The sequence below is a fragment of the Camellia sinensis genome, chromosome 5, assembly GCF_055761805.1.
Source record: "Camellia sinensis isolate YWXY chromosome 5, ASM5576180v1, whole genome shotgun sequence".
NCBI lineage: Eukaryota > Viridiplantae > Streptophyta > Magnoliopsida > Ericales > Theaceae > Camellia > Camellia sinensis.
This window is the reverse complement of record NC_138965.1, coordinates 137,579,194-137,594,296: the sequence shown is the minus strand read 5'-3', so window position 1 is coordinate 137,594,296 and position 15,103 is coordinate 137,579,194. Positions and strand designations below refer to the sequence as shown.

The following is a 15,103-nucleotide window of genomic DNA, read 5'->3' as shown; positions in this document are numbered from 1 at the left end:
CGATCAAATCCATATTTAATAGATTGATTCCTCGATTTAAACGGATTTAATTAATTCTAATTTTTTAAAAACTATTGATAATAAATTAGTACTAATTTTACCTCAATCCAAACCATGCTCACCCTAATCAAATTCGACAATCACCTTGCAATACCCCATCTGCCAAACTAAGTCCGAGCCAGATAGCCCATATAACTCCGCAGAAATAACAGGACTGAACCGATGTGGTCCCAAAAACCACCAATCTATTTTTACCTTGATCTGACCGAAACTTTCTTTAAAAGAGAACTTGCAACACTCAAGTTAAAATTTCTACAAAAATATTCCCAGTAAACATTAAATTTTTACTGAGTCATATTAACACATAAATATGATTATTCAATATTTGGATAAATTACATTGACCTCTCTCAACGTTTGAGAAAAACAAAAATCTCATAGTTTTAACATAAATAAACGAACTTTCATTTTAATAAGAGTAAAATGAATTGAAACTAATACACATAATGTAAAGATATAAAGATAAACAAAATAAAAAATATATTTTAGTATAAAAATAATATCAATATTAATTTTTCATCCATACTACTAATAAAATTATAAACGAAACGTATACGTGAATTAAAAGCTTAAGAGAATTATTTTATGTCAAACTTAAAGATTAATTCATGTTAGTGTAATTTACCCTTAATATTTTACCAAGAAAGAACAATGTTGTAAAGGTAATTATTCAGTAATTCTGAAATATAGATATATGGTATTTTATAATATTATTTGTAATAATAAAAATGAGTAAGTGAGATATTATGTTGAGTAATTAGAAAATATAAAAAACATATTAAATAATAATTGATTAAAAATTACAAACACATCATATTTTAAAAATATTGAGTAATTTCCCGTTGAAGAGGCAATAGAAGAAAGTCACCATGTATGATATCAGATTCCAATGGGATGGGATTGGGATATAAATGGCAACTCACAGGATACCCCCCAAAATAAAAAAATAAAATAAAACCAGAGTACACACACTGACTTCAAAATCCAACGCCAATAGCACAACACAACACAACACAACAAACGCGCGCGCGCGCGCGCACACACACACACATCCTAAAACATTCGTGTCTTCTTAATTTCCAGACTTGCAGTGTCTCTGCAAACTTTGTTTATAATAACAACAACCTAAATATGATGATGGATGGAGGTGAATACTCGGCGGACTACTTAAGTAGGTCGAACTCGGTCTCCAAGAAGAAGAGGAACAAGAACCAAAGGCGGTTCAGCGATGACCAGATCAGATCATTGGAGACCATGTTTGAGTCAGAGTCTAAGTTGGAACCACGGAAGAAGATGCAGGTGGCTAGAGAGCTTGGGTTGCAGCCGAGACAAGTTGGGATATGGTTTCAGAACAAAAGGGCTCGCTGGAAATCCAAGCAGCTCGAGCGGGACTACAGCGTTCTACGAGCTGATTACACTACCCTGGTTTCCCAGTTCGAAGCCTTGAAGAAAGAGAAGCAGGCTTTAGTATTACAGGTACTTACTTGCTTCCAAACCTTCTTCTTTTTTTTTAATTTTTAATTTTTAATTTTTTTTGGATTAAGGAAAGAACTGAAATCACAATTTATCCCGCTGTTTCTCTGATCCTGTATTTTGTATCCTACTCAGTGCGGAATTTTTTGCCCCAATAACAAGACGCCGCTCAATTTTACCACCTCGCATCTTCCCATCCTGATTATATTTATTAATTAAATATTTTGTATGTATATATAATTTAATTTAATTTAATTTGTTAAACATACTAAGAATAAATAACAATATATCCGTGTAATTTTTATTTTTCATATCTTTATCTCTTAAATTAACTTTTTTTTTTATTTATTTTATAACTATTATCATTTATCAATTATTGTCTCTCGTTTGTTATATCATCTCTCTCATTATTACCGAGTGAAAAATTATCTCGGCATCTCACTGTTATTTGTTCTGGTCTGCCTTCTTCTCAATTTTCCTTTTATTGTCACCACCTTGACAAGGAAGAAGGAAGCAGGGATAGGACACCACAAACTCGCCACTATTCTACCTTGTTGCAATTGTGCCTAAGGATTCTGTTCTCAAATAATCCTATCTCTGTTTCAAATCACTCATAATCATTAGATATGTTTTGAGATTTTCACATCTTGAATTCTTATATGATTTAATGATTGTGAATAATTTGAAACAAAGAAATAAGATTATTTGGAGATAAAGAATCTTTGTTGTGCAAATGTTACTATGTCTTAAATTCAATCCAATTATGCTTACTATTCATTTGTAATTTGTCAAGGCAGGACACGACCCCACAAGCCCACCCTTGCTCTTTCCTCGATTTTCCTTGCCTTGTCCCACCTTGACAAAGACCGGGACAAGGACATGACATCACAAACTCACCACTATCCCATTTTGTTGCCATTCCTACTGTGTCTAAAATTCAATCCAATTATGCTTACTATCCACAGGTAATTTTGTGGAGACGGGCAAGACAATACAAGCCCGTCCCCACATAGTTGCAATTTCTGCAATTTCTACCGTCTTAAATTCATTCTAATTGACCCACATAGACTAATTACTAGTACGCCGTGGTATTTATATTTAGACAGATTTTGACCCCATTTGATATCATTTGACTCGTTATATACATATTAACTTATTTTCGAGTCCTAAATTTGCGTGGTATTAAGAACTTCTCTAACAGAAAGCCGTAATTGAGAGAACCAACTCAGGCTTATAGCTTAAGAGCATAAATTTTTGGGTTCTTGTGTGTTTATTTTGTTTAATCGATCCTCAATTTCTGATATTTCCATAACACAAGCTTATCAATACTCTCTTATTGACAGTTGCAGAAGTTGAATGACCTGATGCAAAAGTCCCGGCCAGAGGACAACCTGGGTTGCAGGCAAGGAGTACCAGAGAATAACAGCATTGGGGACCGATTGGACAGTGGAGAAGATTTCAAGACTGAATTTGCAGTGAAACCCAGCCTGTCGATGGAAGATGACGACAATAGCAACATAGAGGCCAAGTACTTTGGGATTGATGAAGAACCAGAACTTCTAAACATGGCGGAAGTAGAACCAGCAGATAGCTCCTTGACATCACCGGAAAATTGGGGCGGCTTCGACTCAGATGGCCTGCTTGATCAATCTGGTAGTAGTGATCAGTGGTGGGACTTCTGGTCTTAGATGAATTAAACACAGTAAATGGTATGGAGGAAATGTATGCAAATAATCTTCGTTCTGTTTGGTAGGACTGGATAGAGACATGGAATGGTGAAAATTGAAATAGCTCAGCAGATTAATGAATTCAGATGCCAATGAATGTGTTTCTTCGTGATTTTGAGGATGGCAAACAGCGCACTTCAATTGATCCCCTCAATCTCACTGCAATACATTGTTGAGCACACTACCGCCTGTGTGTGTGCACGCACGCAAGAGAGAGAGAGAGAGAGAGAGAGAGAGAGAGAGAGAGAGTCCAGTTTATAGTAGTACATCTGTTACTTTGTATTCTCCCGGTTTACAGTAGTGCATCTGTTACTTTGAATTCACCCAACACAATTATTTTAGCATATACTTAAAATATCAAGCAGCTTTTAAAAACATCATAGGTCCATGGCTGGGTATCACTTAACTTTGTTTAGCACAAAGATTGCAAGCTGGACCACCAAAATCATGAATAAAAGAGGCTCTTGTATTATTTCTAATGCAAGTTCTGATAGGAACTTCTAATCACTGACCGTGAGACTTCAACTCTAATTTCTGAGACGGCAAGTGATAGATTTTGTATGTGTGTTTGTGAACGTAGAACACGTATTCCTGTCATGCAAGGGGGCTAAAAATGACTCGTATCAACAGTTAGAAAGCAGGTAAAATTTAGTTCATCCACCACAACCCGAAAAGGAGCTAGTAGATTTTCTCAAATGTTGAAGCAAATATTAGAAATATTTCATTAACATGCTCAACCAAAAGGAGAACAAAAATTCAAATAAATACACAATTAGATGTGGTGCTCAGGCAATTCGGCAGCAGCATCACCTTAGGCCTACACAAGAAGTTACAAAAGGAAGGACAAGAGGTCACTCACTGCATCACCAATTGAAGATTTTGCTCAGAGGCTTAGACAACTGTGAATGTCAAAAAAATTTGGCGCCCGCCAAACAACTACCAACCCTAAACTGTTTACAAAAGATAAATTCAGCACAAGAGTTAAAAACATTTGGCAACAACAGTTTCAAGCAGATGTATCAAGTTCATGGGATTAAGTCAATACATTGAGTCTCAATGATTGACACGAAACCATATATAACTGCTTTCTGGAACCGTTGAGAAGAAACCAAAAGAAAACTGTTTCCAGGACTGGTGGCACTGGCAGCACAGAATGATGAAACAAATTTGAAATGAATAAAATAAAAGGAATTGGGGAGTTAAATTTCAAAAAAAAAAAAAAAATCTAAATTCTTTCTGTATTTCTACCATGGATCAGGTGTTACTGTTGCAGATGTGGCACAGAGTTGGGATCGGTCAACGGACCAGTCACCCTGGGGGGGCCCACGATAAGTCCATCAACATCAATGGGAAGAAGCAGCTTTTTCCATAAACATCCTGTAGAGATGAGCTCTGGTGGCTGAACAATTGTGACAATGTCATTACTTCTATGCAACATTCCGATTACACTCACGACGCTGCCTTCCTTTACATACCTGCCAAAACTCATGCAAACTGCAGCTTATTAGCTTCTAAAAATCATGTCACAGAGTTTCAAATATTGGCCGTAACGTATTGTATCGTCCATTACGTATCAGGATTTTAAACTTCCAATATATATGACCGTATGGATGATACCAATCCATTTTCCGATACCATTATTTAAAACCATGTCAGATGCTGTGGAAAAAGCATGATACCAAGTTAGATGTGTTACCCTTCTTCTAGACGCAATAGACGGGCTTCAGCTGAGAGGTTTCTGTCTCTCAACCATTTCCTCAAGTGAGTAGATAGAGTGTTGCATTTTCTTGTAGTGGTAACAAGTCTGCTCTCGATGATAAGGGGAATCACTTTACAATCAGGTCCAGCTTTCACCAGAGCTCTAATACCTGACTTACTATCAGTTATGTAGAAGTCGGTGGAGAACCTCTGCCAGGAGAAAACCCTAGCACATCAATATTTATCTCCATCGTGACTTAAAACAAGTTTAAAAGTTAGTAGATATGGTAGACCATGCTAAAAAAAATGAAACAAAACCCGACTAAAAACCCTACTAATGTAATTTTGAAATAAAAATATGCTATCAGTAAGTTTTTTTGAAATTGAGTGAAGAAGAGAAATAATTCACAACTCCGATTGCCACCACTGTTACGCTTCAGCATTACACCCCCCAACAACATCATCACCACTATTTTTTTTTTTTTTTTTTTGATAAATAACAACATTATCACCACTATTACTGTCATGGCAGTCACCACTGTTACTTAAAACCTTGGTGTAGCTCGTAGAATGGGTAAACTTACGTTACTTGATCTTTATATATGATTTTAGTAGTTTTAGATGAGTTCAGATTGGTTTCCAAATTTGGGTCCTTTTGGAATCATAAATCTATCTAATTGTCATTCTTAGTTGCCATCTTTTTACTCAAAAATAAAACCATGTAAAATTCTTATACTTCAATAGAGAACATGCTTCAAGGGCATTTCATGAAACTTTGAAATTCTTTTTGAATTGTGCGATACAATTCTAAACTAGTTATGATACCTGTAGATTCTAGTTGTGATGCTTAGACTCTTCTTCTTTCTTTTTCGTCTTCTTCTTACTTTCCTGCACTTTTACGCTTTAACATCGTATTCATCACTTTTTTCTACCTGTATTAAAAAAACAAAAAGATCCTATTGTCCAGCCCTAACCATTCCCTCTTCCACTAGTCAACCCTAAATCGAAAACTAACACAACCTGTTCATTTCGGTTCTGGGGTACTATTCATAGCCCCTGGGGCCTGGACAAGCCCAAAAGCTCTTGTATTCTTGATAGAGGTACTGCCAATTACAAACAAAGATAGAAAGTCAAATGTTGATTTATTAATGCAACAAGACGCAATGGCATCCCCATTAGGATAGCAACTTCAAGTTGAAAATATTTAAACAACAAAGATTGCAAATTGAGGTTAGAAGGATGAACATGATGCAACATATTCTTAATTAGGGCCATATGATTCCAGATAATGGTACGTGTAGAAGCATTGAAGTAGTTGAATAAGGACTCATTGTGTGTTGAGATGTTACCCATCAAGTTGAGTTTATTATCTGTAAGAATAAACTATCTTAAAGAATACCTAATAATTAATCATTTTTTTAAAACATAAATTGGACTTGAGGCTAAAATGGACAAAGAAACGATCTGACACCAGTTATCAACTTCAAGTAAATCCAACATATTTTCAATCAGAAATAGAAAGTGCTGAAGTCCATTGGTACAATAGAAGAATTTACATACCTCAGAATATGCTAATCTCCACTGGAAGCATGCCCTGCTATCATCAACAGGCTTCAATCCCAATTCTCCATATTCATACAAAACAGTAGAAGTATAAATACATCTAGAAGCCTTTTCATATGAAGATTCTAGGGAGGCACTACCACACATGACAATCTGAAAGCATCCGAAAAGGAAAATGCAATTAGCTTATTAATAACTAGACTAGAAAGGCAAATATTATCTACTATGAGCGTAAAGCGCATAATGGATAAACAAACAAAGATCAAATAATAGTGCACATGAGATTAAGAGGGATGAATTTTCATGTGAGAGTTATATCCTCGAAGGAATAGAAGTAACTGCATAATCAGCTTGTAGACCCATGTTAAGCGATTATATTTTCTTTTTTTCTGGTTACGACATTAAGCAGTATGAATGCTATTTGAAGTTTAAATAACAGGTTTGTTTTGCAGAAGGAATTTCAAGGTCCGTTTTCATTACAGTACCCCAAAAAAATGGCAAGACATGACTGTCAGTATTCTTGTTACCAAACATCTAAAACAATATTTTGCTGCTCTTTTTGCTTCTGGAAACAACAGAGGTAGAAAATAAAAGGAAGTCCCATCTTTCTTTTGAAAAAAGAAAAAGAAGCAAGGATGTAGGAAAGAAAAGATTGCTAACAATGCACGAGGAGAAAAAAAGAAAAAAGAGGTCATTTTACAATTTACAATATGTTTTGTGATGTAATGTTATTGCAATTTCCGTAGACAAAATGTAGACTAAGGTGTCTAGGTTGAGAGTATAGTCCATGATAGAAGACTTTCAGAGAATGCAATTGTGGTTCCAAGTAGTCATTGAGTATAATCGTATTTTAGCATATTGCAATAATCTAGGCCACGACTTTATTTGATAAAATTGAGTCAGAATGACCTGGACTTAATCAAGCATGTTTGTAACTATCAAAATGTGGAAAAATCATGAGTTCTGGATAAAAAAAAGTGCCCCTTGAAGGTCACTCAAGCAAAAGGCCTATAAATCTGTAGAGACACCCACTCAAAGGGCTTTTGAGGGGGCTTCACTAATCTCTACATAATGAGATCTAGATAAGGCAACTCGAAGTCCGCCCAATATGCACTCCAGTGGCTTGTCGATTTAAGAAATTTGGGATTTTATTCTTTGACAAAAACTATAATTTGGGCAATACTAATTTGATTTCAACAGGTCCAAAACTTTGTGGTTGGCTCAACCTCCTTCGAATTTCAAAGTTTTCGTAACTATCACCTATATAAACAAAATGAAGAAAAAACTAAATAAGGTTTTGGACCTAAGCTTTTAAGTTATTATTCAATTTGTGTTTTCTAAAAATCCCACACACTCGCACCTTTGCAATCTTGCATTGGTGCTTGGCCAAATGTTGTTCGGACCTGGTTTGCAAAGAAATGAGCAATCCGTTGTGGGAACCTTGCTTGGTTGATTGTGCAACAGTGGTTGGAGTTGCACACAACAGAGATCGGGATGAGGAGTCCGTGATTCTGTAGACCAAAATCAAGAAAATTCCTAGGAGCATCAGATCTCCTGGTGTTTGGAGATCGAACAAGGAGTTCACAGAGACAAGATGTTAAGAGTAAAATGCATCAGGCTGGGTTATAACTCATTTCGTCTTGAATTTTGTATGATCTAGTGAATTATTCACACCAGAAGAATGCCTATAGTTTTTCCTTAGGGGTTGTTTGTTGTCTCTAGGATTTTCCACAAAAAATTGTCTCTTTTACTTTACTTCAATTTGTGTGGTTGCCATTATTAACGAATATTGATTGGTATTGTGAATTGTATCGAATGTCATATTATTGTTGAATTGAATTTTAAGTTTTACGAGTAAATTTGATTTTAAAATTGACCAGAAACTACCTAGCGTTTGGCTTATTCACCCTCCTCTGGGCACAAAGTTGTCCGTCTCCACTATTTCACAATGCACAAGGGGCAAAAAAGATTATAACCATTCTCATATATTTCCTCTCATATTCCGAGGGAACCAAAAGATTTGGAGACAGTTGGTCTAGGTAATGAGTTGGACATGGTTAACCAAAGGAAAATTTTCATTCTAGGGTTAATATATTAAAAAAATAAAATAAAATAAAAAAGTATGCAGACATTGAGACAAATTTCTGGATAATTTAATCATGATAATTTACCCAAAAACTATTCAATATCAGTATTCAAGAAAAAGTTGACAACTCCAGGTGTCACTAAATCAATTTTGAATTCAAGCACCCTTATAATATAAAACTTAAAAAATAAAAACTGAATAAATGCAAAAAAACACCAACTTGTCAATTAGCCATTTAAGGGACAAATAGCTGCTCAGGAATGACAGAGCAAATACAAGTAAAAATAAAACAAGCAAAATTCAGCGATAATTTCAATCAAACAACTTCAAATTCATAATAATAATAATAATAATAATCATGAAATTGGTGATGAAATAATGAGAATTTTAGAGCACGCAAACAAACCCTAGAAATGAAATTGAGCACACAGAGAGAGAGAGAGAGAGAGAGAGAGAGAGTACGGACCCCAGTGATCTTGACAAGGTGGGCGTGAGGAGCGAAGCTGAGGTCGGAGTCGGGGAAGGAATGAAGGTAGAGAAGGAGGTCAGCTTTTCGTCTCCAGTTGAGAGTGTTCCAGAGGAGGAATGAGGCGACGAGTGAGGAGAGAGAGAGGAGACAGAGGAAGAAGGCGGCGTTGTGAACAACCACAAGGATGAAAATGGAGAGAAAGAGGCCGAGGAGGAAGAGAAGGACGAGGACCAAGATTGCTACTCTTGGGATTGGTTTACAGCTCCAACAATGCCGCTTCTTATCCTGCTCTCTCAAAGCATTCGACAGGTCGTTCATCTCTCTCTCTCTCTCTCTCTGCCTCCTCTGCTACTTTCCACTCTGCTTTGAAATCGCTAAACCAGAGAGAGAGAGAGAGAGAGAGAGAGAGAGAGAGAGGAGTGAGGGTTTTGGGAAGTGTAATTTTCCTGGGGCAGACTTTTGGAAGTGAATGATTTAGAGAAAGAAAAGTGATTAACAACTTTAAAATTAGAATTTTAGCTCAAGTAATATATAATAATATACTATAGAAAAAAAAAATACAAATAAATAAATATAAATATCATATTACATGATGGATGTCATCCTTAGAACTCTTCTTACAATTCTAAAATTAGAATGCAACGTGTTGTGAACAATTATAAGGATAAAAAAATTAAAAATTAATTGATTAGATTAAATTTATATCAATGATAATTAAAATTTTAAAAATAAATTATTGATTCAAATATGATATGATCAAATAATTATTAATATTCGATCAATATAATTTTTTATAAAAATAAAATATTTTATTAGACTTGCACAATAAACATTTTAGATCAAATTTTGTGGTTAACCCACATAAGCTTGACAGAACACTTGAGCTGAGAAACTCAACTGTGACAATTATACTGTTAATATAATATTGTTAATTGTATAGCTTTCTTGCTAATTGTATAGCTGTCTCTTTTCCTTTCTGCTTTCGGTGGTAATGGATCATCATTTGGTATCCAATGTACATTTCTTCTCTCTATAAAGAGAGAGTTCATTTCTCTTGTAATTACAGAACACACAATACAGAAACATTTTTGCTCTCTAGCTTCTCTCACTCTTTGCTCTCTAGCTTCTCTCTCAAACAAATCTTTCATGGTATCAGAGCACATCAACCTGTGCGAAATTTTCTCCTGAGTCCAACGGCACCAAGCCCGTTCTCAGAAAAGCCAACACGCGCCCACACGCGCCGCCCTTAGCCTTTGCGCGTCAACACGACCGCCACCACTCTCACACGCGCCCACACGCGCCAACTCCTGTCGCTCACTTCCGCCACGCGCCCACACGCGCCCACACGTCCGCGGCTCCCATACGCCGCGCCTGCTACCGTACGCGTACCGTGCGCCGCTTTGCTAGTGTGCACCCGCGTGCGCCAAACCAGCTACCGTGCGCCGCGCCTGCGCCTGTCTGCTAACGTGCGCCGTTGCCTTCCTGCTAACGTGCTCCTCACTGCACTCTGCTAACGTGCGCCGCTGACATCATTGCTGACATCATCTCTGTCCAGCATACCTTTCCTTGCTATTTTCGACCTTCCGGACTCACTGGTACACTCTGTTTTACCTAATTTTGCTCCTACGGATCTATTTCTATTACTTTAACCCTACTCAACTAGTATTATGGATCGTCATGATGCCTCCCATCCCATTTCCGTCATTTTAAATGGTTCAAACTATGTTCTGTGGGCCCAAGCTATGTCATCTTTCCTCAAAGGCAAGAAGCTCTGGCGAATTGTCACCGGGGATGTGGCTAAACCAGTAAAAGACAGTGCCACTACTGAAACTCCTGTTCATACTGCTACATATGAAGACCGACTTGAGGAATGGGACAGTAAGAATTACCAAATCATTACCTGGTTTCGTAATACATCTATTACCTCTATCAGTCTTCAATTTGGCCGCTTTCAGCTTGACTCTGTAACTACTCCTGCGAAAGACATCTGGGATTTTTTGAAAGAACGATACCAGACTACTGGTCTTGCCCATCAATATCAACTTCATAACCAACTTCACCGCATGCGCCAAGAATCCACTCAGTCCATTAATGACTTCCTTTCTCAAATGTACTCTGTTTGGGATCAGCTTGCTCTTTCCGAACCAGCATGGCATGACCCCGAAGATGCCGTTTTATTTACTATCCATCGCAACCAGCAAAGGTTGGTGCAATTTCTCATGGCTCTTACCTCATCTTTTGAGCCCGTACGTGCCTCTCTGCTTCATCGCCATCCATTGCCCACTCTTGAACAAGCAATTTCTGAGTTGCTCTCCGAGGAGACTCGTCTCGGTACTCTTCAAACTCATCATGTGGACTCTGTTCTTGCCACTCCTCCGTCCCGGCCATCATTTCCCCAGCGGACTACTGCTTGCCTCTACTGTCAGAATCGGGGCCTTCCTTCAACCCATCTCCTGGTCCATTGCCCCGTCAGATCCTGCCGCTACTGCAACAAACTTGGTCCTGGCCATCTGTAACAGGATTGTTTTCGCAATCCCTCTCGCTCATCCTCCAATAGCCACTCCTCTCGCGGTGGCTCTTCCCGGGGAAACTTTCACCGTTCCGGCAATCAGTCTCATCACACTGCTGCTGCTGCTTCCGGGAATCAGTCTCATCCCACTGACACTGCCACCTCTGCCGGGTTCTCTGAGTCGCCTACTCCATCTACCCCTCGCTTTTCTCCAACAGATGTAGAGGCCATGCTCAAACAGCTTCTCTCCCCATCTGGTACACCTCCTCCTACTGCTTTGTCTGTCATTCCAGGTAACTCTTCTTGGTATTTTGACTCTGCCTGTTGTAATCATATGACCTCCAGTTCTACTATTTTTTCTTCCTTATCTTCCTCTCCTCATATTCCCTCAATGCATACTGCTAATGGTTCTCTCATGTCTGTTCGTCATGTTGGTACTGTTTCCACCTCTTCTTTATCCATACCTCACGTTTATCATATCCCTGCTCTTACCTTAAACCTTATTTCCATTGGTCAATTATGTGAACTTGGTCTAACTGTCACATTTTCTGCTACTGATTGTTTGGTACAGGACTGTAACAACCCTCGTACTGTTTACTGATTTATGACCGATTGATTACCGTTAATCACCGATTACTGTTAAACGAAGCTGATAATGACTGATAACTAACTGATAATCGAACTGAATGAAATACTGAACCGACTGACTGAAATTGAAACTGAATTGACTGAGTATATGTTAGTTAATTGCATTCTATCTGTTTGATTGTCTGATTATCTGTTCATGCTTATATGTTTAAACTGCTAATTGAAGGCCTTATCGGCGGCCGAACTAGAAACCGATTGATGTTACGTAACCCTCATATTTAATGTGATTTATGGTATAAGTATCTGAAAATTGATTAGGTATGATTAAATTAGATTAAAATAAGCCAATTGAAGAGTTGGACTTAATTACCGTTTTGCCATTGAGTGGGCCACTATCTCACACACATACTTGAGCCAAGAACAACATTTCCTCAGCTATTTTCCTTCTCATTGCCGACCAAGAGGGAAGAGAGGAGAGAGAGTGAGAGGAATTGAATTCTACCTTGGGTTTTGCTTGGAGAATTGAAGGAATTGAAGTATAGATTGCATATTTGAGCTCCTAGTCTTCTAATTCAAGCTCTAGGTAAGGATCTTATCTTCTTATTGATGCTATTGAACTAGTTCTTGCATGGTTCATGCTTCATTGTAGAACTAAGTCATGATTTGGGTCATTAATGGTGAATTGAAGCTCATTTCTTGCATGCATGGTTGAATTAATGAGTTTTGAGTTGAATTCATGGTAAATGGTTACATGCATGTCCATGTTGTAAGAGTAGACCATGTTTTCATCTTGTTTTGAAAAGAATAAGCTCATTTGAACAAGCTTTGAAGCTTTGATTTGGTTTAAATCCTTGCATGTTTGCATGTTCTTCATATTCTTGAAAATGGGTTTGAATTTGGTTCTAATTGACTCACCTTTGGGGCTTGAATTCATAAATTGAGCTTTGAAACTTGTTATACATTGAATTTAATGATGTTTTCCAGAATTTGGGCCCAAGAGGTCGAGTTTGGAGTGGTTGAATGCTTGGTTTGAGCTTGGGAGGCAAATCTGGAAATTCCAGATTTGGCTTCCTCGCTCGAGCGAAGGATTCCCCGCTCGAGCGAGCACCTTTGTCCAGGGCTCCGCTCGAGCGACCATCGAGCGACCATCGCGCGTAAAATTTCAGCATCCAGTACTTTTACTGTTTTGCAGACCGCTCGAGCGAAGGATTACTCGCTCGAGCGAAGCCTTTGATTTTGGACTTACGCTCGAGCGTAGAAAGTCTCGCTCGAGCGAGGCTCCTATTTTCAGCAAACTTTACGAAATGTTTTCTAAGTGTATTTTTGCATCCTCATCCCATCCTAGGCATTCTTAGGCCTAGTTTAAGGTATCTTGATGAGGATATCATTGTAGAACACACCAAGGCAAATTAGGGATTAAGTTATGAGATTTCCCAACTGTATAGCTTAGTGTGTTCAACCTGTGAACTGTGTAGGGTTGGCAACTGGGGAGACACGCTCTAGCATACTGTAGCCCAGAACTCTGTGAGTAACAATTGTGTAAAGATATGTTCAACTGATTATCTTCTGAATACTGAACTGAACTGTTTACTGAACTGGTATTATTTACTGAATGAATGTATGTCCTTTATTTCTGAACTGTACTGTGGCATCCTTAGTATCTACGGTTTACTGTTACTGTTACTGTCACAGAGATCTCTGTCGGTTTCCTTGTGGAACCACTACTGTTTACTGACTGATGGCCATCATTACTGTTCGGTCTTTTAAGACCTACTGTTACTGTTATGCTAATGGATGTACCACATATGACTGTTTACTGTACTGAGCAACTGAATTACTGATTGAAATGAACTGGTTTCATTACTGTAAGGACATTCATTCTAAACCCCTTTACGCTTTATGTTATTCACTGGGCTTTAGCTCACTGCTCATATATATATGTAGGTGTACAGGCACCAGACCGCAGCTAGAGGCGTCAGGGTTACTCCAGTTTTGTCAAGCCAGCCTTTGTGCCTCACTGCGAGGTTCCGAGTTGCCATGCTATGGCTTGGGGGTGTTTTGTTGGTTTTCCCCCGCCTGTCTTCTGTACTGTCTAACTGTTCTGTATAGCCTGACTGTTTACTGTACTGTTATACAGGGATTAGGTCCCTGTACTGTGTGACTGTAAATTTTGTATAGACCGTACTGTTTTGTACAGACGGAATGTTTTCTGTACGGTTCTGTAGGGTTGAGTCCCTAGTTGGAATGGATGTAAATATTGTACTTACTGTTCTGTACTGTTTATGTGTGAATGTATGAAAAGCCTTTTTGCATACAGACTGTCACAGCTCAATGGACACTATTTAATTACTGTATTGGCTTCCGCCAGGCCCTGTACTCTGTTTCACTGTATTACTGTTCAGCAGGCCTTCGGTAATCTCGGATTACTGGCCGGTTACGGTGCTAAACCCATAGGGCCGGGTTTGGGTCGTGACAGAGTGGTATCAGAGCGATACTTACCACGAGTTATACCGCACACACGTGTCCAAATGAGCTATAGGGTGTCCTAGAAAGTGATTAGGGCATCTCATGAGCATGTTAAGTGTGTGGCTATGTTATGACTGAATATCTGTTAATGTGTTAAACTATGAAACAAATGATTGCTTATGTTTAAAACTGTTATAACTGCTTATAGTGAAATGGACAATGCAAATGAACCTGAGTCCTCATCTACTGAGGCAAGAATGGAAAGAATGGAAAGAATGATAGAACTGATAACTGCTAGACTGGAACAACAACAGAACCAACAGCCTCCTCCTCCTCCGGTACAGCCGGAACCTAATGCGAATGCGGATGATGGGGATATTATTGCTCTCACCCATAAATTCAGTAAGATGAAACCGCCATCCTTCCAGGGAGGCCTTGAACCGTTAAAAGCTGAAGCGTGGGTGC

At 38.2% G+C, this 15,103-nt stretch overlaps 2 protein-coding genes across 6 annotated transcripts; one reads left to right on the top strand and one right to left on the bottom strand.

Annotated features, from left to right (window-relative positions):
• The first annotated feature begins 861 nt into the window (after positions 1–861).
• Positions 862–3,634, top strand: LOC114267143 (homeobox-leucine zipper protein ATHB-12-like). The gene is made up of 2 exons (XM_028208139.2): positions 862–1,535; positions 2,876–3,634. The coding sequence occupies exons 1-2, from the start codon at positions 1,191–1,193 to the stop codon at positions 3,218–3,220; spliced, it is 690 nt and encodes a 229-aa protein (XP_028063940.2). The 5' UTR covers positions 862–1,190; the 3' UTR covers positions 3,221–3,634.
• Positions 3,635–3,957: 323 nt separating this feature from the next.
• On the bottom strand, positions 3,958–9,584 carry LOC114267142 (protein SHOU4-like). Of its 5 annotated transcripts, XR_003630865.2 has the most exons (6): positions 9,073–9,584; positions 6,518–6,673; positions 4,956–5,167; positions 4,508–4,734; positions 4,305–4,399; positions 3,958–4,209 (listed from the first exon to the last, which is right to left on the bottom strand). XR_003630865.2 is itself a non-coding variant. In XM_082869859.1 (5 exons), the coding sequence occupies exons 1-4, from the start codon at positions 9,391–9,393 to the stop codon at positions 4,521–4,523; spliced, it is 903 nt and encodes a 300-aa protein (XP_082725985.1). In that variant the 5' UTR covers positions 9,394–9,584; the 3' UTR covers positions 3,958–4,399; positions 4,508–4,520. The 5 variants fall into 5 exon arrangements, 3 of the variants coding, with proteins under 3 accessions (XP_082725985.1, XP_028063938.1, XP_028063937.2); XR_014330187.1 differs by having other exon boundaries at positions 3,958–4,399; positions 4,508–4,753; XM_082869859.1 differs by having other exon boundaries at positions 3,958–4,399.
• Between the last annotated feature and the right edge of the window lie 5,519 nt (positions 9,585–15,103).

What these genes read in the sequence shown, in the direction of transcription:
- LOC114267142 (XM_028208136.2), bottom strand. Translation starts at nt 9,393, where the DNA reads ATGAACGACCTGTCGAATGCTTTGAGAGAGCAGGATAAGAAGCGGCAT. An exon ending in GGAGATTAGCATATTCTGAG is followed by an intron (nt 5,168 to 6,517) that starts GTATGTAAATTC and finishes TTCTCCTGGCAG; the next exon opens with AGGTTCTCCACCGACTTCTA. An exon ending in CTATTGCGTCTAGAAGAAGG is followed by an intron (nt 4,735 to 4,955) that starts GTAACACATCTA and finishes GAGTTTTGGCAG; the next exon opens with GTATGTAAAGGAAGGCAGCG.
- LOC114267143 (XM_028208139.2), top strand. Translation starts at nt 1,191, where the DNA reads ATGATGATGGATGGAGGTGAATACTCGGCGGACTACTTAAGTAGGTCG. An exon ending in AGCAGGCTTTAGTATTACAG is followed by an intron (nt 1,536 to 2,875) that starts GTACTTACTTGC and finishes TCTTATTGACAG; the next exon opens with TTGCAGAAGTTGAATGACCT.